The 21085-nt window shown below is 44.6% G+C and overlaps 1 protein-coding gene across 1 annotated transcript in view; it reads left to right on the top strand.

Annotated features, from left to right (window-relative positions):
• The first annotated feature begins 905 nt into the window (after positions 1-905).
• The window catches only part of NHSL2 (NHS like 2), a 286110-nt gene continuing 265930 nt past the window's right edge, over positions 906-21085 (top strand). The window contains exon 1 of the mRNA XM_068962925.1: positions 906-1185. Coding sequence (XP_068819026.1) covers positions 906-1185 — 280 coding nt within the window. The remainder of the gene's footprint in view (positions 1186-21085) is intronic.

Genomic DNA, 21085 nt, shown 5'->3' with positions numbered 1-21085 from the left:
ATCTGTGTCCCTCTATCTGGACGGAATCTGCTGTTCCAGAGAATGGGTTTGTTTTCATTCATTCATTCTTTCATTCACTCACTCACTCATTCTAGAGCCTTCATAGTAGTCCAGGACTACTCCCCAGAAACTCTGACCTCCTGAACAGTCGAGTAAGATATTTGGTTCTTTCCCCACTCCTTTCCAAGCTCCTGGGCGGTAGAAGGCTGTGCTCACAGTCTAGTCGTCTAGTCTGTGTGTGGCACTGAGTACATGTTTGGGAAAGGGAATCTAGAGGAATGAGGTCAGACTATTCGGCGGGTCTCCGCTGGTTACTAGCTGCTGTAGGCACGGGTGCGCTTGAATTTCTATTATTTATGAAGAAGAAGTTTAAAGTACACACACACTGAAGCAGAAAAGAAATTTAACCGTAAGTACTGGGACTGGAGCTACAACAGGAGGACGTGGGCACACAACACCGAACGAACATCATATACACACCCCACTCTCGCAGACATTCCTTCTTTCGCCCTCCAGCTCGATCTTCTTTACTCCCACTTCCCTTTCCCTCCTCTCCGGGATCAAGCGTTAATCTGTGAATCTCTGACCGCAAAAAAAAAAAAAAGAAAAAAAAGTGGGTGGGGGGATCCCGAAGTAGCAGAGTGAGGGAAGAGGAGGTGGAGAAAGGCGGGGAGGAGGAGGAGGAGCCCAGCGAGCCAGAGTCAGAGAGACTGGTGGCTCCAGCGAGTGTGCAGCCCTGGGGGGAGTCGGCGCTCCAGGCTGGGAACGCGCCCGCTCGCCAGCCCGAGCCCAGGGGCCTGCTTCACCCGGAGCTGAGGCCGCCGCGCAGGGGCGCTCGGGTCAGGGTCGCCGTTCGGGGCGAGCCGGCCGCGCCGCCGGACTGGTCCCCCGCGCCCACGCCCGGGATGCCGTTCTACAGGCGCACGGTGGTGCCCCAGCGCCTGTGTCCGCGAAACCCGCCACAGCCGCTGACCGAGCTCCGCGACGTGAGCCACCTGGCCGCGCTCAGCGTGCTCCGGCAGCTCGCCGACCTCTGCGGCCACTCGTTGGCTCTGCTCGAGGACCTCGAGGGGCACCTGCTGGCCCTGGGGCGCCGCACCGACAGTCTGTTCCGGCGCACCGTGCGCCTCCGCCGCCGCCTTCCCTACCGCCTGCTCGGCCGGGAGGACCACGAGGAAGAGTTAGGTAAGCCGCGCCAGGGCTGGCGGCCCCGCTTGCACCCCGCCTCTGGGGGCGCCAGCACGCGCCCGCTCTGCGTCCACCCCTCCCCCACCGTCCCCACCCCTCCTCGGCCCTTCCCTCCCTTCCCCTCCCGGAGCGAGGAGATCCCATTTCCCTGACTCCACGCTCGCCGCACTCTGGCTGGAACTTCCTGCCCCTGGACCCGGTCGCGCCGTCCCGAGTGGCCATGTGTCCTAGGGGTTCCCCGCCTTGGGGCTGGCGGCCACCTTCTGGGGATTTGGGGAAGGAAGGCGGGGGACCTGCGAGGGTCCCCGGGAGCCGCTGAGTGCCGACCGCCTCGGCGCCGCCCCCAGGCCCGAGGCGTACTCGTCTTCGCGGCGTCGGGAACTAAATGGCCGCGCCGCTGGCGTCTTTGCTCCAGTCTAGGAACTTGGCCACTTCAGAAAGCGCGCCGGAGCAGCCTGCCACCTACGCGGCGGTAGGAGCCCTGCCAGCGGTGCCTACCGCCTTTAAACCTGTACAACTTCGCGCCGGAGCGTGATCGCCGCTCTCGCTCCGAGAAAAGTCTGAGAGCCCGCCCGCTTCTCTCCGCGAAATAGGGCTGGTGCTCCAGGAGAGGCTGGAGAGGGTGGCGAGGAGGGGAGACTCCCCCTCGCCGCCGGCTTCTCTGACCCTTTACCCCTAGGGTCCTGTTGCACAGACTTGCTTGGGAGAACCGTTTAAAGCAACTGTCATCAGTTTTGTGTTGGACACGACTGAGCGACTTCACTTTAGAAATCACCATGCCTGAGAAACTCGGTGGTGCCCTTACTGAGCACACAGGGCCCGTCAGAGGGCAGGAGGGCAACGCGAGCCCTTGTGCTTTACCATTTTGAACGCCAACGCTTTAAACGGGGAATCCTCTGTCCATGGAAATGCCGTGATCCTGTAGAGTGTGGGACTTTTGGTGAAAGCAAGGGGATTGAATGTGTTGGAAATGTTGACCTCAGCTGGGGCATGCCAGGTACCAGGGCCAATCGACAGCACCAGAAAGTTAGGAGAGAGAAGGAGCAGTGTGGAAAGAAGTTTCAGATGGGAGCAGAATGGCTACTGACTGACTTGTGATTGCAGCTGCTTTGGGAAAGAAGTGTCTGAGTCAGCCCCTCTCCATTGCAGACCTCACCTCGATCCCACCCCTTCCATAGAATAAGAGTCACAGGCCCTGGCACCCCTCTTCCAAAAACTCTCTGGTCTCTGAGGTAGATGGTGGAGGTCACTGGGTCCTGTAGGGCAAGGAAGGTGGAAGACACAATTGACTGCCAGATGGAATGTAGACACGGGGCCAGAAACCTCTTCCTGGCAGGGGAGCAGGAAAGCTGGGGCCTTAGGTCTGGTTAATTCTCACTTAAGAGAGAGGGTAAGAAGGTCACTGTTGATTTTTTTCTGGGATCCCACTGACTACCAAGATTAGCCTAGGAGGAATTTGAAAAGTCAGTTTGGGGAGTCATTTTCAAAATGCCCAGCTGGCCTGCAGAGAGCCACCTAATGAGCACATCAGGGTGAGTTAAGGACAGTGAGGAAGCTCTGTTTTTCCAGCTTGCACCTTTCTGTCTGAGAGCTCTTTCCGTGTGAGGGAAGGAATGGCTTCACCAAGTTGCCTTTGGGCCAGTGACCTGCTGGGTTAGAAAGAGATGGCTTTATGCAACGACTATTTCAAAGGAAGGGAGCAATTTCTTCGGAAAAATTGCATTGGGTTGGCTTCCTTGAAATTTGTAAGAGCTGAGAGAGTGGCTATCTCTCATCTTTGGGGCAGCTGCTTGCCTTTGAGAGTGTACCTGTCCCCAGGCTCAGAGACATTGAAGGGGCCTGCTGTATAAATGGAACACAGCTACCTTAATTTGGCAAGAAGGTCTGGTTTTCCATTTTCTGGTCTAATGCCCTACTCTAGACTCCCCTTGAGGTTCCCACTGCACACTTTTCAGGAGCTTTGATTGTGCGACACTTAAATTAGGCCTTCTCAGCAATGATCTGAGCACAAGTGCCAAATGCAGAGGGAGCTGGGGAGCATAATCAGTGCACCATCTGGCCACCCCCCATGTTGCTCGGACATAAGCTTCAATAGTGTTCAGCAGATGTATATTATATATTTTGACCCCAACTAAAAATGCTTTCCCCCCCATTGTTGTCAGTTCAGTCGCTCAGTCGTGTCCGACTCTTTGCGACCCCATGAATTCTCCCCTGTTTCTTTTCCTCCTAGCACTCCTACTCTGTTACTGACCATTTTGCTGGTGGTGGGCACTCCCAGTCAACATTTCACCCTATATGTCCTCCATCAGGCTGGATTTCCCCCAAATTCTTGGTCTAGCTATTTTTTTGGCCATGAGGTCAGGAAAGAATGGGGAAGGAAAGTTTGGAAGCAACATGGCCAGAGCGAATGACACCTGACAGGCCAGCAGCTTGTAGCCTCCCTGCAGGGACAGTTTGGCTGCCACCTCCAGACTGAGTAATGACAAGTCAGACTGGCCCATAGCCTTCCGGCTTGTGGAGATCAGACTGCAGGCTGAGCTGGGCAGGGAGGCCAGATGGGGGAGAACAGGGAGAGGAGAGGGAGAAAGATAGAGGAGGAGAAAGTTGATGCTAAAGGAGTCCAAGGTGTTCCTTCCTCTCCACAATCAAGGATCATGCCCCCACCATCTTCAAGGTTACAAGGGTGGGACTGGACTGGACTGGTTGCCTGGCAACAGCCTCTCCTCCACTGAAGGCTTTTCTTTGGTAACTTGAACCCCTTTGGGACTTCCCCAGAAGCTCTTGTAACTGGGGGATGGGGTTTGGAAGGAGGAGAGGATGTGCTATAGGACCGCACCAGGTTCCTCTGGTTGTAGATCTGTCACTGTTGCTGCACCCTTGGCATCACCCTGCGTATAACTTGCATTTTTCCTCACACCTGGCTTGGAATGTGACCCTCTTTATTGCATTCGTGTCCTGGACTTTGTGCTCTTCGTCTCAAGAATGGCATGGTCAAAGCCAGTGGGAAGTCACTGGGTCAGAGGCAGGCATATAGCTCCATGTCTTCCGCCTTGTGCTGAGTCAATCCACGCTTTCCAGTTTCTCCCTCAGAGATCTATTTAATGTACGGAGGTGCTTAGATGCTAATTACAAAAGCAATCAGGCCGTTGGCCTGGAGGTATAATATCTCCTGTGCAAGCAAGGAAGTCACTGAAGCACAGGACAACACTAGGTATGTTTAATAACACTGGGGAGGTATCTTGTTACACTGGCCGATGAACTTGTGGGAAAGATGCTCTATTCCTTCTTGCAATGATTTTGGCTTGAATACAGCCAGTTGGGTCGATGGTGGAAACTCCCACTTCATCTTTATGTAAAATTCCTGCCTCATGATTTTCCAACTTTGTGGCAACTCTGGCTGCAAATCAGAAAGGACAGCAGGTTTATTTATGTTTAAACCATAATTCCAGCATGAGCAGAGACTGTTGTAAATCTATATGGAGATAAAAAATGAAAACTGAACCTCTAGACTGCAGCCAGTTTACCATTAGATGAGGTATGGTAGACCTTGAATCTGACCATCATGGCTACTGAGGAGGGGATATGGCCTGCTTGAGAGTTGGATGGAGCAGAGAGAACTTGGGGGACTTGGAAAAAGCACTCTACCAGGGCTCACTTTTGTCTCTCTCCTATCTGTCAGCTCCAGAGACTGTTGGGACAGTTGGTTTGACAGGGTGGGGAGGGGGAGCAAGCCTATTTTCTTTTAAGTAAATACCGTGAAATTCCTGCTTCATGGTATTTCCATGTGTTGAAAACATCTTCTCTGGAAATTTGGACACCAAAATGTCCACTAGAATTTCCTCCACTTTAGAAATGAGAAATTTAATATTTTCCCTTTTTTTAGACACATGAACAGCTAAAGTGATAAAAAAAAAAAAAAACATCAGAATGATGGAAGAGTAGAGTAATAGGAGAGGATTCAAGTTATGGCTCTTGGGCTTAATGTTTATCTTTATGGAGTTGATTAGGTGACAGGAGAAGGGTGGTGAATTTGCATCATTTGTCCCTGTATTTCTCTGGCTTGGGTGGAGTGGAGTTTATGCTATGTGGCACGAACAATTTGGTCATTAACCGTTATGGGCACCATAATACTTCTCTATTTTCTTCTCAGGAAAGGGTAGGGACTTACCTAAAGGCACCCAGATGGATCAGGATCTTTTGTAGCTTTAAGTGCTGGGAAGATCATAGTGCCTCTTCATACCTAATTCTAAATGAAAACAATACTAAACCTGCAAATAAAATCTTATTTTGAAGGATTACTCAGAGCTCCACTTGTATGTGGAAAATAAAATAGCTTCTTATTAGATTCTTTCATTCTCTCTCTCTTTTGTACTCCTGTTTTTGGTGCCCTAAGCATGGACATAATCTGCTTCTTGGGGAATGTGGCACTGCTTAGGTCACAGTGCAGGTCAGTGGCCAGGAGGCCTTGATCTAGAAGCCAGGGCTTCTGCCATCCAAACCAGTACTCTGCCTTCTGTAAGGATGCTAAGTTCAAAGTCAGCTGTTCATTGAGAGTCACTGCTGCGGCATTTTTTTCTAGCTGGGACTAGTTTAGGATGAGGAATAGCTCTTGCTACCTTTGGGAACTGAGGGATCTGGAGAAGAGGCCTCCTGGGGTTTCTACAGTTGGGACTTAGGGGGTGAGATGGAGGCAGAGGGGAGAAAGGAAGATCAACCTTGCATCATGTAAAGAATAGATGTGAGGCAACAGGATCCCTTGCTAAAACAGTCTTCTTGAAGTGTTCAGTAGGAAATAGCCTTGGAAAAAGGATCTTTAGTTGGGAAGGGATGGCTGGGCCAGTGACCTGACACTGTCCTCTGAAGGTCACCTTTCCACTGAATCTTTCCTTCGCAATCCTTCTATCATCTCTATATCTTCTATTTTCCCTAATAGCTTTTAATCCAACTGTGGACACTTCTCATTGCATACCCACATCCTATTTTCTGTTATTACAGCAGAGTCTAGTTGGCATTTCCAAAGGTACTTTTATTAAAAGCCTAGGGGAATGAGAAAATAAAATTATTACCAAAAATGTGTTTAACATACATGTTTCTAAAGTATGAATTTATTCTTCTTCAAAGCTTGAGTAGCTTAACAGACGTACTAGCTTTGCTGCTCTATATATTTTTTCTGAGGGACTCAAATCACCTTTTCCTCAGATCATTGCTTTCTAGCTTTGAAGAAAGGGCACCACTTTGGGTACTGTTTCCTTCACCCAGCACTCACCCTTGTGCTGGGTTTTAGAGACCCACAGATAAATGAGACACAGTCTGTCCCTTCAAAGAGCTCTCAGTTTCAGGGATAGATATCATCTTGTTTGCCAGCATATCAGCACAGGATGCCTGGGTACCCGGTGTTCTCCTCTAGGTTGAGGAGAGCTGATAACCAGAATCCGGACCCCAGTTAACACGCCATAGGATTTTCCATTCAATCTGGTCTGGGATCCAAGGATGGAATTGGGGTTTTAGAATTCCCTATGGTAAGGGCATGGCAACCCACTCCAGTATTCTTGCCTGGAGAATCCCCATGGACAGAGGAGCCTGGTGGGCTGCCATCCATGGAGTCGCAAAAGAGTCGGACCCAACTGAGCGACTAAGCACATGGTAAAAAAAGAAAAAAAAAAAAAACAAAAAACAATAAGAGTGCTACTGTGAATTCAGCAATGCTTTTACATGAATTTGTAGATCTAAAATTGATGATCTTCTCTTTGTACATAAGCTGCTGCTGGTGCTGCTAAGTCGCTTCAGTTGTGTCCGACTCTGTGCGACCCCATAGACGGCAGCCCACTAGGCTCCCCCATCCCTGGGATCTCCAGACAAGAACACTGGAGTGGGTTGCCGTTTCCTTCTCCAATGCATGAAAGTGAAAAGTGAAAATGAATTTGCTCAGTCGTGTCCGACTCTTAGCAACCCCATGGACTGCAGCCTACCAGGTTCCTCTATCCATGGGATTTTCCAGGCAAGAGTACTGGAGTGGGGTGCCATTGCCTTCTCCGTCATACATGGACAGAACAGTGCTTTTTCAGTAGATGAATAATACTTGGTGGATCTGCAGACTCATAGACGTCTTGTGGTAACTCCTCTAGAGTTATCTGGATGGACTTCTAGAGTCTTCTACCCTCCTTTGGGAAGCACTGACCTAACCTTCCTGGTTCAAGCTGTCAGCTCTTTCCTGCTCTGGAGAATTCCATGATTTCACTCAGATAAGCCCTCACTGAAGTTTTCAAGTTATAGTACACTGGATGGCAGTATCTTTTCTTCCACTTTATTTATTTACTTTCCTTTCAGTTTTATTGGAATATAGTTGACATACAGCACTGCATAAGTTTAGGTGTACAGGATGATTATTTGACTTACATACATCATATAATGAGTAGTATAATGTTTAGTGAACATTCATCGTATCATGTAGATACACAATTAAAGAAAAAAGTATTTCTTCCTTGTGATAAGAACTGTTAGGATTTACTCTCTTAACTTCAGATATAACAGACAGCAGTGCTAGTTATATGTAACAACTCTAGTACTTAGAATTGGAAGTTGGTACCTATAGACCACCTTCATCCAGTTCTCCCTCCTCTCACCCCATCTCCTCTGGTAACCACAAATCTGATCTCTTTTTTTTCCTGTGTTTCTTTGTATGTTTTTTGAAGTGTGATTGACTACAGCACTGTATTAGTCCCTGATGCACAATATAGTGATTCCATTTTTCTGTACCTTACAGATTGAGCCCATGGTAAGTCTAGTTACTATCTGTCACCACACAAAAAAGATATTACATTATTATTGACTCTATTTCCCATCCTGTACATTTTATCCCTGTGATTCCTTTATTTTGTACCTGGAAGTTGGTACCTCTTAATCTCCCTCATCTATTTCACTCATCCCCCCACCTGCTGCCTGCTGGCAACCACCTGTTTATTCTCTGTATCTATGACTCTGTTTCTGTTTCATTATGTTTGTTCATTTGTTTTGTTTTTTAGATTCCACATATAAGTAAAATCGTCTGATATTTGTCTTCTTCTGTATGACTTATTTCATTAAGCATGATATTCTCTTTGGAGAAATACCCAGAAGTGGAATTGCTGGATCATATGGTAGTTCTATTTTTAATGTTTTGAGGAACCTCCGTTGGATGGCAGTATCTTAATAGACAAGACTATGTCAATAATGCCACAAACAGGAGATGTGCTGACTGTGTTTGCACAAGGAGGCTTGCAACAAGGTGCTTTGTATGTGAGGCACTGAGTCTGATTGTGTATAAGACCACTAGGCTCAGTCCTTTAACTTGGAAGGTTTGAGCAACCTCTGTCTATCCCTCCTCTATTCCTGCTGTCCCTCCCTCTCTTTCTTTCTAAACTGTAAGCTCCTCAATAGAAAGTAAGCATCTTTAGGGTGGAGATTTTTCTCTGTTTTTACTGCCCTATCTCTAGTCCCTAAAATAGTGCTTGGCACTTAATAAATAGCTATTAAGTTTAATTCCTCCCTTGTTTCTAACCATCACACATGTATTGAGGACCTGACTCTGGGTCTGGCCCTGTGCTGGTCTCTGAGGATATAGAGCCAAGTTAGAGTGCAGCCCCATGGTCCAGCAGAGAGAGCCTGGAGTCATCATACCGTCCAATCATAGGCAAGCCCGGGGGTCATCGGAAGGCGAAGGAAGCTCACCTAATTCAGCTCAGAGTGAGTTCTGAAGGATGATCTGGAGCTGGCCAATTGAAGAAGGAGGTGGAGGGAATTCCTGGCTCAGGAGGTAGCCTGTGTGAGGCCCTGGATATGTGAGAGGGCTAGTGTGGGGGAGGAACTAACTCAAGTGATTTAGGAGGAGCGGGTACAAGGCACCTCCTGACTCAGAGTGAGCCCTCAGGTGGAGGTGGGGTGGGGAGGTGCTAACACCCTGTTTGCTGACCAAGAAGCTGGATACTGGAGCGTCCTTAGGAAGATTCAAACACAGTTGTAATAGGAACTGCAGATTTTCTTGATCTACATTCAAGTTTTCATTATCCTTGGGCAGATGAGACCTAAGTGACCTTGGCCCTTCCCTGCTTTGCGGAGCCAAGTCCTGGTTCCCCCTAAGACATCCAAGCCAGGAAGCACCCCATGCCACAGTGAGATAGAAAGAGGGAGAGAAAGCAAGAATCTACCTGCTTGTTATATCACCAGCTGTGTGGATCCAGTTGCATTCCAGAGCAAAATATATTATTCATGCCCCTGCTTTTTTGCTAGTGGGGACATCTGATGTTTCACTATATGTTTTATTTTATTTTCTTTCTAAATTCTTTCTAGATTCTTAAGAATGGTCTGTGATTCATCTAGGGGAAAATCAGAAAAATATTTTTTTTTTCCTTTGGAAAATGGATTCAAAGAGGAGATGAGTTTTTAAAATGATTCAGCTGTTTTTATTTTAAGTGCTTTTTTTAAAAAATTTGCTTCTGAGAACAATGTAATTAACTGCTTGGCAATTTATAGTTTGATTCCCTGTATCTGTGAAATAGTCAAACTCATGTTGCTTTCCCCAACCAGCAGGCCCTAAGGGGAGTGAGGTCTCCTCCACCAGCAGATCTTGGGCATTCTCTGCTCTCTCAGGAGGCTGTGCATCACAGTTTTCAGCAATCCCAGTAGTGTCATTATGTGCTTTTATCACCCCAGATCCAGTAATTCCATTTCAATGGTAATCCACTCCAGGACTATTGCCTGGAAAATCCCATGGACAGAGGGGCCTGGTAGGCTACAGTCCACGGGGTCGCAAAGAGTCGGACACGACTGAGTGACTTCACTTCACTATGCTTAAAGAAATGATCAGATATTGTGGGGAAAATGTTTGTAGATCCTCACTGCATCTTGTAGTTATTTATATTAACCCCCAAATGGAAACAACTTAATGATATGGATATGGTTCTATAAATGGTGACAGGTCGATGTGGTAGAAAACTAGACAACTAAGAAAAATAGTGCTCAAAACAAAAATAAGAGGATATGTGGAAATGTGCAAAATGATGCTAAGTGAAAAACCAGGGTATTAAATTGCATGTATGATATTATCCCTTCTCCGGGGATGATAATATCTAAAATAAAGCGCATATATAAAAAGAAACTGGAGGGGTATTGCCAAAATGTTAACAGTGGTTGTTATCTCAGGATGAGAACAATGATAGTAAAGGATAGCAAAGATAGCAATGGTTGAGATTACGGGAGTGGGTGGATTTTTTTTCTCATACCTTTCTGTATTTTTTGAAATTTCCTAAGTGAACATGGATTACTTTTAATGACAATGAATGACATGTTAAGGAAAAGAATCTTGGGATTTGAAAGTAGCACCTGTAGTTTTAAGACTGACTTGCCCAGCACTTATATTATTAAGCTGATTTGAGTGTCTCAGAACCACAGTCCCTCATCTGTAAAAGGAGGTTAATGCTCCCCAGGTTAGAAGGCTGTCGTGAAGATCCAGAATAATGTATGGAAAATGTTGGGCCCATATGCCACAATCCTGCACACAATCACTAAATACTAAGAAGATGAAATTCCACAAAACCTTTTGAAATCCCTGGATGAGGATACTGTCAAGATGAAGTTATAATAAAAATATTTCCTAGACAGCTCCGATTTGCAGCCATTCCTCCCTTTTGCAGAATATGTAAAGAATGCCTGCCTGTGTGCTCATGGAGGAGCAGCATCTAGCTTTTGAAGCTGTCAGCTCATCTCTCCCAACCCAAGGATTTTCCTTTGCTTTGACTCCTCCCTTCATTCTCCCCCACTGACATCTGTTCACTGCCTCGCCAACCAAGGGGGAAAACAGTCTTTGGAACTGAAGCCGAGGCACCACTGAGGGTCTTGGCAGATCTGAGATGTTTATTATCATGGAGTATGTGGAGCTGGCTGACCACAAGGACCTGCCAGGCTGGGATGCCAAGGAGAAGCTTTAATGAAGCAGCAGAGGACGGACGCAGGTCGCACAACTAGACAGCATCCCCTGCCTTGGGGCAGAGCCCTTGTCTAAATGTCCAGCTTGCTCCCTGGTCACCTCTTCCCTCAGGACGGCTTCGTGGCTTCTGGCTTGGCTCACCAGTTTTACAGAACCAGCTTGATTTATGGGTGAAGAGCCACCTTCTTCTCACAAAAACTTCTGGGGCCTCAGGATATTTCAGTGACGTATTTGGCAACTTGCCTGAGGATCTGTTTCTCACCAGCATGGAATTAGAACCAGTAAGCCCTGATCTCGAAGCCATACAGCTTCAAGGTCATGGGCATACCTTGGGGCTGTCTGCAGCATGCCCAGACCACCAGGCAATTCAGTCATCTCCCTGAGTAGAATCCTTCACACTACTTGTCTGGTTGCATTTTTCACTTTTAAAACTACAGCCAAAAATATAGACCCTAACTGAATTACTTGGAGAGCTTTAAAAAGTTACTAATGCCATGCATGGCCATACCTCATACCAATAAAACCAGAATTTTTGGGAGATGAGGCCCAGGAACCAGGATTTTTAAAAGACCCCCAGGTGATTCTAATGTGCAGACGTGGTGAGAACCACTATTGTGGTAAAGATGGTTAAAACTGGAAGGGACCGTCCAGCGTTTGAAAAATTATAATGTATTTGTGGGTAATGAGCATGAACTATAATACAGGGTTATGTTAAAGTAAATGACAAAAATGACCTCATGGATGAACTCATTGTAAGCAGTAATAATACCAAGTTAGTACACTTCAAAAAAATTTTTAATAATGCATTTTATTTAACCCAGTATATCCAAAACAGTATCATTTTGCCATGCAATCATTATTAAAGTGATTAGTGGTATCTTACATTATTCTTTTGTATTAGGTCTTCAAAACTTAATGTGAATTTTGCACTTACACAACATCTCAGTTCAGTCTAGCTACCTTTCAAATGCTCCATAGTGCTATGTGGATAGCACCACTCTAGGGTATGGACTTGCAGACCAACTGGTCTTCTGTATGAATAAAGTATTTAACTCCTAAAAATTGGATAATACACTTTTTTTAACTTCATAAGACAACAGAAGAAATTAGAAAAATGAAGCCAGTTAGTTTTATTAATAAAAAGAATAAGTATATGTTAAGGGAAAGTTAAGCATCTTTAATTTTACATTTTTTGGTTCTAACATGTCATTAACAACTATTGACCTTCTAGATGAGAACAGTATATTTTATTTTATTTTATTTTTACTCTGTTACCTTTTTTTTTTTAAATTTTTATTTTTACTCTATTTTACTTTACAATACTGTATTGGTTTTGCCATACATTGACATGAATCCACCACGGGTGTACATGAGTTCCCAAACATGAACCCCCCTCCCACCTCCCACCCCATATCATCTCTCTGGATCATCCCCGTGCACCAGCCCCAAGCATCCTGTATCCTGCATTGAACATAGACTGGCGATTCGTTTCTTACATGATAGTATACGTGTTTCAATGCCATTCTCCCAAATCATCCCACCCTCTCCCTCTCCCTCAGAGTCCAAAAGTCCACTCTACACATCTGTGTCTCTTTTGCTGTCTCGCATACAGGGTCATCATTACCATCTTTCTAAACTCCATGTATATGTGTTAGTATACTGTATTGGTGTTTTTCTTTCTGGCTTACTTCACTCTGTATAATCGGCTCCAGTTTCATCCATCTCATTAGAACTGATTCAAATGTATTCTTTTTAATGGCTGAGTAATACTCCATTGTGTATATGTACCACAGCTTTCTTATCCATTCATCTGCTGATGGACGTCTAGGTTGTTTCCATGCCCTGGCTGTTATAAACAGTGCTGTGATGAACATTGGGGTACATGTGTCTCTTTCTATTCTGGTTTCCTCGGTGTGTATGCCCAGCAGTGGGATTGCTGGGTCATAAGGCAGTTCTATTTGCAATTTTTTAAGGAATCTCCACACTGTTCAAGATGAGAACAGTATATTTTAAAGATTTGTGTATTTATTTAATTAATTTATGGCTGCACTGGGTCTTTGTTGCTGGGTGAGGGCCTTCTCCAGTTGTGGGAAGCAAAGACTACTCTTTAATTGTGGTGCGCAGGCTTCTCATTGCAGTGGTTTCTCTTGTGGAGCATGGGCTCTAGGAGCCGGGGCTTCAGCAGTTGCAGAGCATGGGCTCAGTAATTGTGGTGCATGGGCTTGGTTATCCTGAGGCATGTGGAATCTTCCAGGACCAGGGATTGAACTTGTGTCCCCTGCATTGGCAGGCAGACTCTCAAGCACTGGACTACCAGGGAATAGTATTTTTGTTTTCTTACATCATAGCTATTTAATATCACTCTTGGTGTTACTGGGTTGGATCCCTGCATCAAGTCAACCTCAACTTGTGTGTCTTTGCAAAAGAATATTAAAATTCCACTCTGCAGAGGGTTGTTGGAGTACAGGGAAAAGGAAGGAAACTTCTACTTTGTAATATTTAGTGTTCCAAATTAGGCTATGCTAGAAATCATAAATAGAAATTGAAATGGTTACCTCTGAATCAATGTCTAGATTGGACTTCATGCTTTCTAGAAGTCTCTTATATGATGCACCATTTCATGCAGGTAGATTATTAGAGCATAATAGTGAGAACAACCGTATAGATTGTTGTGTTTAGTATTTTTAATTTCTTTTTTGCATTTCACCTCACTGCAGGGCATGTGGGATCTTAGTTCCCTGACCTAGGATTGAACTTGAGTCCCCTGAACTGGCAGCACAGAATCTTAACCACTGTACCACCAGGGAAGTCCCATGTGTTTAGTATTTTTAAACCCATATCTACTCCAGCAAATGCAATTTAGAAGAAAAAGTATTTCTCTTTTTATCCCTTCCATTATCCCAGTAGAAATAGTTTTAGAATGTGGATCTAGGCCAGCAGTTGCCCAGAGAAAGGAAGAGGACTGGTCCAAAGAGGTCCCAGGGTTGGTGGTTGCACTGGCTTCAAGTAGAGAACCTCTCCTGTGGCTGTTCTGAGATCCTGAGACATCCATTTAGGTGACCCTATCATCAGCCCCTGAGAAATGCTGGGACAAGGGTGACAAGTGAGAGGAGAAAACTATGGGGGAGGGACACTTTTAGTGTCCTCTCTCTCTGCTGTGATCAGAGGGGAGAGATACTAAAGGCATCCCCTCTGATTTGTGTCCCCAACAATAGCTGATGCTGATTATGACAAGGCATTGAGAAGAGGCTGCAGCATCTTCAGAGGAATCTGTTTAAGAAGACTGAGGAAAAGTTTTCAGGAAAAGTTCCACTCAAAATGATGCAAATTAAAGGAATGATTCGGTATGAAAAAGTGGAGAGGGGGGGAGGGGAAGAGTAAAACGCCTGGGAAACTTTGCTCTTGAGAGAGACTTGGGGCTTCTGGATAGCAAAGTTTCACTGTATTCCAATTTATAACCTGTTTCACCTTTTGAAATAATGAGTTACATAAGGTCACTCCCCATTGTGAAACAGCACGATGAAATCTTTCCCCCCATAATTCCAAATTACCGAAAGTGGTAGATTTAGGAAACAAATGTTGTTGACTGACACAGAGGCTTTACGCTTTGTGCCTGTAGTTTCAAAACTGATGCACGTGAGGAGGAGACGGTGGGTGGAAGAGCCAGTGAAGATGAGGAGTCCTTCCATTCCGGTTAGCATGTATTGAGCTGCTGTTAGATGCCAGTGGGAGCTGGTAGCATACATATGGCACTAGGTGTCCCCTCCAGGTAGAGGGGTGACAAAAAGGGTGCCACCTCTGGATGGATCCATGAGGAAAACCCACCCCTTTTGGTGGAACAAAAAGACAAAAGCACATTCTTTGAGCATAGCAATTAGAAAAGATCACTTGTTCTGGTCATAGCTATTTAAAAACAGAGCATCTTCTGGGTGGACCAATTTTGAAATTAACAATTAAAGTCCATGTGCAGTCCGACAGGGCATTGGGTTTGACTTGAATTTTGTCCCCACCTTGAGATCCCTTGGTGGTGCCCTTGTAGGAATACAACTTGCACAAGAGTACAGGTGGTTCTGTGGTGCCTGGGACCAGGCCAGACACCAGGCATACAGATACATGTGAGAGCTAAATCCTGTTCTTGAGAAATTTATAGAACTCCCCCTCCTAACCCCCATCCTCTTTAACTCACTCCATCTGCTGCCAGCTCCACCCATGCTGCATCCTGCTTGGCAGAGCTTCTCTTTATGGTGACAAAACGTCTCCCCTCCAGATGCACAGGCTGCTGTCTGCTGTTAGTGGGGGCTGTGCTGCTCCTGCCTGAGGCTCCAGACTAAATGTCTACTTTCTATGATGAACAACTCAGGGTAATTGTTCGTTGTGAGGGTTTGTTGCTTCTGGGTTCTAGATGGGAAAATATAGACAGCATTTCTTCAATATCTGTTTTAAAACTTGGCTGTGTTCTGTTTAAAATGTGTTTTGAAATGGTGAGTTTGGGTAGAGCTGAGCTATTTTTCACCTTTAATTTTAATATTCTTTAACAAAAGAAAGCAATTTATCGCTAATATGGTGATTTAGAGCCGGCTTCAAGGGCTAATTCCTACCTAGCTCATTGTACTAAGATTGTGCCAGGCCCTCTGCCAAGTACTGGTGACAATGAATTGATAAGACCTACCTTTTGCTCTTGAGTCTTGATATTTAGTTGGGAGGACAATGGGGAGGGAGATAACCTCACTGCAGGCTACTGGGTATTAGGTGAAAACATAGAGCAGAGGCAAGGAAACCTTCCATAGCCCTTTTCTCTCTTGTCTTCCTGAAAACTTCTATTCATACATCCAGGCAGTCCCTCCTTGTTACAGCCTTCTCTGATTCTGCTGTGTTTCTGCTGTGCTTTGTTTGCTTTTGCAACCTTTGTTCCTCCATGTGGCCCAGGTTGGGAGAAGATGGTTGAGGCAGAGACTGCCCGCTATGTACTGAAACCTCTTGAATTCATTTTTATTTCCTTTCCTTTACCACCTTTTGAAAGTAACATAACCCTCTTCTTTGAAACTTAGAAGAACAGCCTGGCCATTCCTGGCTCCAAGATGAACTGGAAGCTAGAAGTTAGCATCCTCTCCTGGGAAGAGTAAAAGCCTGTTTTAAAGGTTGTGGGGCTTTGGAAATAAGATAAAAAACTGCTTGGGGCTGGTGCATGGGGATGACCCACAGAGATGTTATGGGGAGGGAGGTGGGAGGGGGGTTCATGTTTGGGAACACATGTAAGAATTAAAGATTTAAAAATTAAAAAAAAAAAGAAAAAATAAAAAATAAATAAATCATATTATTAAAAAAAAAAAAACTGCTGAGGCCTTCAAATCCTAATAAGTTCAGATGAGTTTGAAGGGTTTCCTCAACCCTAAGGGAACTCAGAGTTATATTATATGGTTGTGGGCTAGTGACATGCCTTTAGAGGTAGGAAGAGGCCCTGGTTATGAACTTGGCTAATTTTGTTCATTTGCCAAGGGATAATGCCCAATTTCGGTATTTTCTAATGCAAGTAATTTCAGTGTCGAGCCTGTTTATTTTTGTCGGGAGGATCAAATAAAATCCTATATGGAAAAGGCTTCACAAGCAAAAAAATCACCCCAAAATATTATGTATTGTCATCCCTGAGAACAAGGACACTGGCCAACTCATCCCTCTTTCCCCAGCATCTAGTCTGGAAGTAGGCACACTGCAAATGTTTGCTGAATGACTAAGTGCCGTAGTAGGAGATAGGTGTTTGTATTTCTCTCTTTTTTTCCTAGGAGTCTACTTTTAATACCAGTAATAACTTTAATGACAATTTCCCTAATTATAAAAATATACTTATTTGATGCAGAAAAGTTGGAAGTATAGAAAGCACAAAGAAAAAAATAATAAAACAAAAATCATCCTTGGTATCAACCAGATTGACTACATTCTGATGTATATTCTTCTAATATTTTTCTTTATGAATGTTTCATTTTTGCTTTGTAAGAAAAAGTTATGGTAATACATCCACCCTTTTATAGCCCCTTTCAAATTAATGTATCATTTAAAAATGTTTATATAATATAAATCATATATCTGCTAAGGAGTTATTCAGAATACATAAAGTACTCCCCATAACTCATCAAAGAAACTAAAACCTGTTTCCTTTTCTTTAAACATTTCTATATTGTATAACAAATCTGCTATATTAATGCTTATCTTCAGCTGTTTCATAATTTCTGCCATTACCAATACTCTGAAGCCTGCAATCAGGATGTACCACTGCCAGATCGGTGCCTGTGATATGGCCTTTTCCTTAAGGGCTTAGGTCTTCCATTAGACCACTCAAGAGTTGTGTTCCCCCAGTGCCTTGGTCGGGGAAGGCAATGGCACCCCACTCCAGTACTCTTGCCTGGAAAATCCCATGGATGGAGGAGCCTGGTGGGCTGCAGTCCATGGAGTCGCGAAGAGCTGGACACGACTGAGCGACTTCACTTTCACTTTCCACTTTCATGCATTGGAGAAGGAAATGACAACCCGCTCCAGTGTTCTTGCCTGGAGAATCTCAGGGACGGGGGAGCCTGGTGGGCTGCCGTCTATGGGGTCACACAGAGTCGGACATGACTGAAGCGACTTAGCCGCAGCAGCAGTGCCTTGGTATCCAGTAAGTGCTGTATACGTCTTTGCTGACTGCCAAACAGGGAGAGCTAGTAGAATGTGTTTTGCACTTCTATTTGGCCAATCAAATTACCTCTTGATACCAGAAAGTGACAGATATCACAGCTAGATTACCCCGCTTTACTTTTACACTGAGGTGACCCCCTGTTTTTTCTAAATTGAAGAACTTTTGGACAAAAAACGCCATGGCTTTTATTGTTACTATTAAGGGCTTACTATGTGCCTGGCAATATGTGAATCATCAATTCATTTATCCTCACAGTGATTTCATAATATAGTTGCCACTATTACCTCCATTTTCTGGTCAAATGAACAGGCTCAGAGAAGAAGAAATAATTTAAGAGTTGTAGAGCCCAAGTTAGGGTAGGATCAAATGGGGGGCTTTCTAGGGAAACTCAGGAGATTCAGCAGGACTGTATTTGGTGGGACTAAAAGGAGAATTCAACTTTGAGGAGTGAGACAGGAAGAGAAAACAGGAAATTGATTTTTTTTCCTGTGAGATTAACTAGCATGTTTTGATTTCTTCCTAAATTATGAAGCACTTTTACATATGTTGTCTCATACAGTCCTCATGACAGTCTTGTGAGTTATTACTTTAATTTAAGAAATGAAAGGGGCTTCCCAGGTGGCACAGTGGTAAAAAATCTACCTGCCAATGCAGGAGACACAAGAGACACAGGTTCGATCTCTGGTTTGGGAAGACCCCCTGGAGTAGGGAAATGGCAACCTACTCCAGTATTCTTGCCTGGAAAAATCCCATCGACAGAGGAGCCTGGCGGGCTACAGTCCATGGGATCACAAAAAGTCAAACATCACTGAGCACACATGCAAAGATATGAAAATAGATCCAGAGACATTACCACTGATTTTCCTATGAAGACCAATAAACCACTCATTAATTTAATAGAAAACATTAATTGAGTATCTGTTGTGTTCCAGGCACTGTTTTTGTGCTAGAGATACAGCAGTGAACAGACAGACAAAATTCTTTGTCCTCATGGAGCTTACAAGGTAGATAAACTATGATTTATCTCTTTTCAGTTATCCTCTGTCAAGTCATGGATATTGGTTTGGGTTTTCAACCTTGGCTGTGCTTTAGAATCATCTAGCACATTTTGAAAAAAATCACTGATGCCTGAGCCCCACTCCAGACCAATTAAATCAGAATCTCTGGGAGTGAAGCCTAGGCATTGGATGTGTGTGTGTGTGAATTTATTTTTTAATTGAAGGATAATTGCTTTACAGAATTTTGTTGTTTTCTGTCAAACCTGAACATAAATCAGCCACAGGTATACTTATATCCCCTCCCTTTTGAACCTCCCTCCCATCTCCCTCCCCATCCCACCCCTCTCCCTCCCCATCCCACCCCTCTAGGTTGATGCAGAGCCCCTGTTTGCGTTTCCTGAGCCATACAGCAAGTTCCTGTTGGCTATCTAGTTTATATATGGTAATGTAAGTTTCCATGTTCCTCTCTCCATACATCTCACCCTCTCCTCCCCTCTCTCCATGTCCATAAGTCTATTCTCTATGTCTGTTTCTCCATTGCTGCCCTGCAAATAAATTCTTCAGTACCATTTTTCTAGATACTGTATATATGTGTTAGTATACGATACTTATCTTTCTCTTTCTGACTTACTTCACTCTGTATAATAGGCTCTAGGTTCATCCACCTCATTAGAACTGACTCAAATGCATTCCTTTTTATGACTGAGTAATATTCCATTGTGTGTATGTACCACAACTTCTTTATTCATTCATCTGTCGATGGACATCTAGGTTGCTTCCGTGTTCTGTGTGTGTGTGTTTTAAATCTGCTCCAGAGGGGTTTTGTGTTAAGTCAAGCATGAGAAGCACTGGTTTAGAGCAGTCTTAACTTGCCTTCTTATTAGAATCACCTTGAAAACTGAAAAATATGTAAACCAGTGTCTGGACCTCACCTGTGTGTGTGTGTGTGTGTGTGTGTGTGTGCTCAGTCGTGTCCAACTCTTTGCGACCCCATGGACTTTAGCCCGCCAGGCTCCTCTGTCCATGGAATTTTCTAGGCAAGCATACTGGAGTGGGTTGCCATTTTCTACTCCAAGGGATCTTCCCGACCCAGGGATCAAACTCACATCTCTTGCGTTGACAGGCAGATTCTTTACCACTGTGCCACCTGGGAAGCCCACTTCACCTCTGGGGTGAATTAAATTAGAATCTCAGTGGTTAATAAAATTATTATTAATACAATTATTATTTTATTAATACAATTTTTATTTTATTTTGTTATTGAAGTATAGTTGATTTGCAATAGCATGTTAGTTTCAGGTGTACAGCAACACAGATGGGCATAAAAGACATGAAAGGGCAGGATCAGAGGGGAGGACTCAATGGGTTCAGACTGCAAAATTCAACCAGAAGGAAGAAGAAACAAAAATGTCTGCCTTGAAGGTCAAAAGTACCCAGGAGCAGCAGAAAGCATGCTAGAGGAAGGCAGGCTACCACTTGGCCTAATCTCTTTGCACCTATAATTTTTCTGCACTGGCAGAAGAAAGATGATAATGCTAGTATAGGTAGCATAGTGGTTAAGTTCAGGGGCCCTGAGACCACCCTCCCTGGGTTTGAGCCCTCATTCTGCCATTTGCCTTCTTTATGATCCTAGGTAACTAGCCTGACATCTCTTTGCATGTTTCCCAAGCTATAAATTGGGAATCATTTTTATAATACCTACTTCATAGGCATACCATGAATATTATAAGTTTGGCACATAGGAAATTATTTATACAAATATTATAAAGAATTATTTTGATAAGTATCCAGCACTCTGCTTGTATTTGTTCCTTAGTCTTTACATGAAGTAGTCACTTGGTAGATCATGCCTGGTGTCCAGGAACTTCAGAGAGTAGTAAGTGACAGCTTTGTCATAAAACCTGGCATTGGATTCCATCCTTGACAGGCACAAGGAAGGACAGAGGGAGTGGCATGACCAAAGGCAAGGAGGTAGGGCTGTGGATGGCATTTGGAGGGTTGGGGAAAGCACCTTTTCTCCTCTACTACATTGTAGGGAATCCTTGGGAAGCCCCTCAAACTTAGTGCCAAGGTCAGAGGGCACTTAGTATGAATGAGCTTCTTTCTGGAAATGTCATGGAAGCAGACAGTGCAGAGAAATGTAAACTCAGGCTGTCATAGCTGGTCAGGCCGTAAGAAGACTATCCAGTCCAAACGTTCATAGCCAGATGGGGAAACTGAGGCCCAGAAAGGTGAAAGGATCAGCCGCAGCAAGCTAGGAGGAAACTG

Source organism: Capricornis sumatraensis, chromosome X (genome assembly GCF_032405125.1).
Source record: "Capricornis sumatraensis isolate serow.1 chromosome X, serow.2, whole genome shotgun sequence".
Classification (NCBI taxonomy): Eukaryota; Metazoa; Chordata; class Mammalia; order Artiodactyla; family Bovidae; genus Capricornis; species Capricornis sumatraensis.
This window is presented reverse-complemented; position numbering and strand designations above follow the sequence as displayed.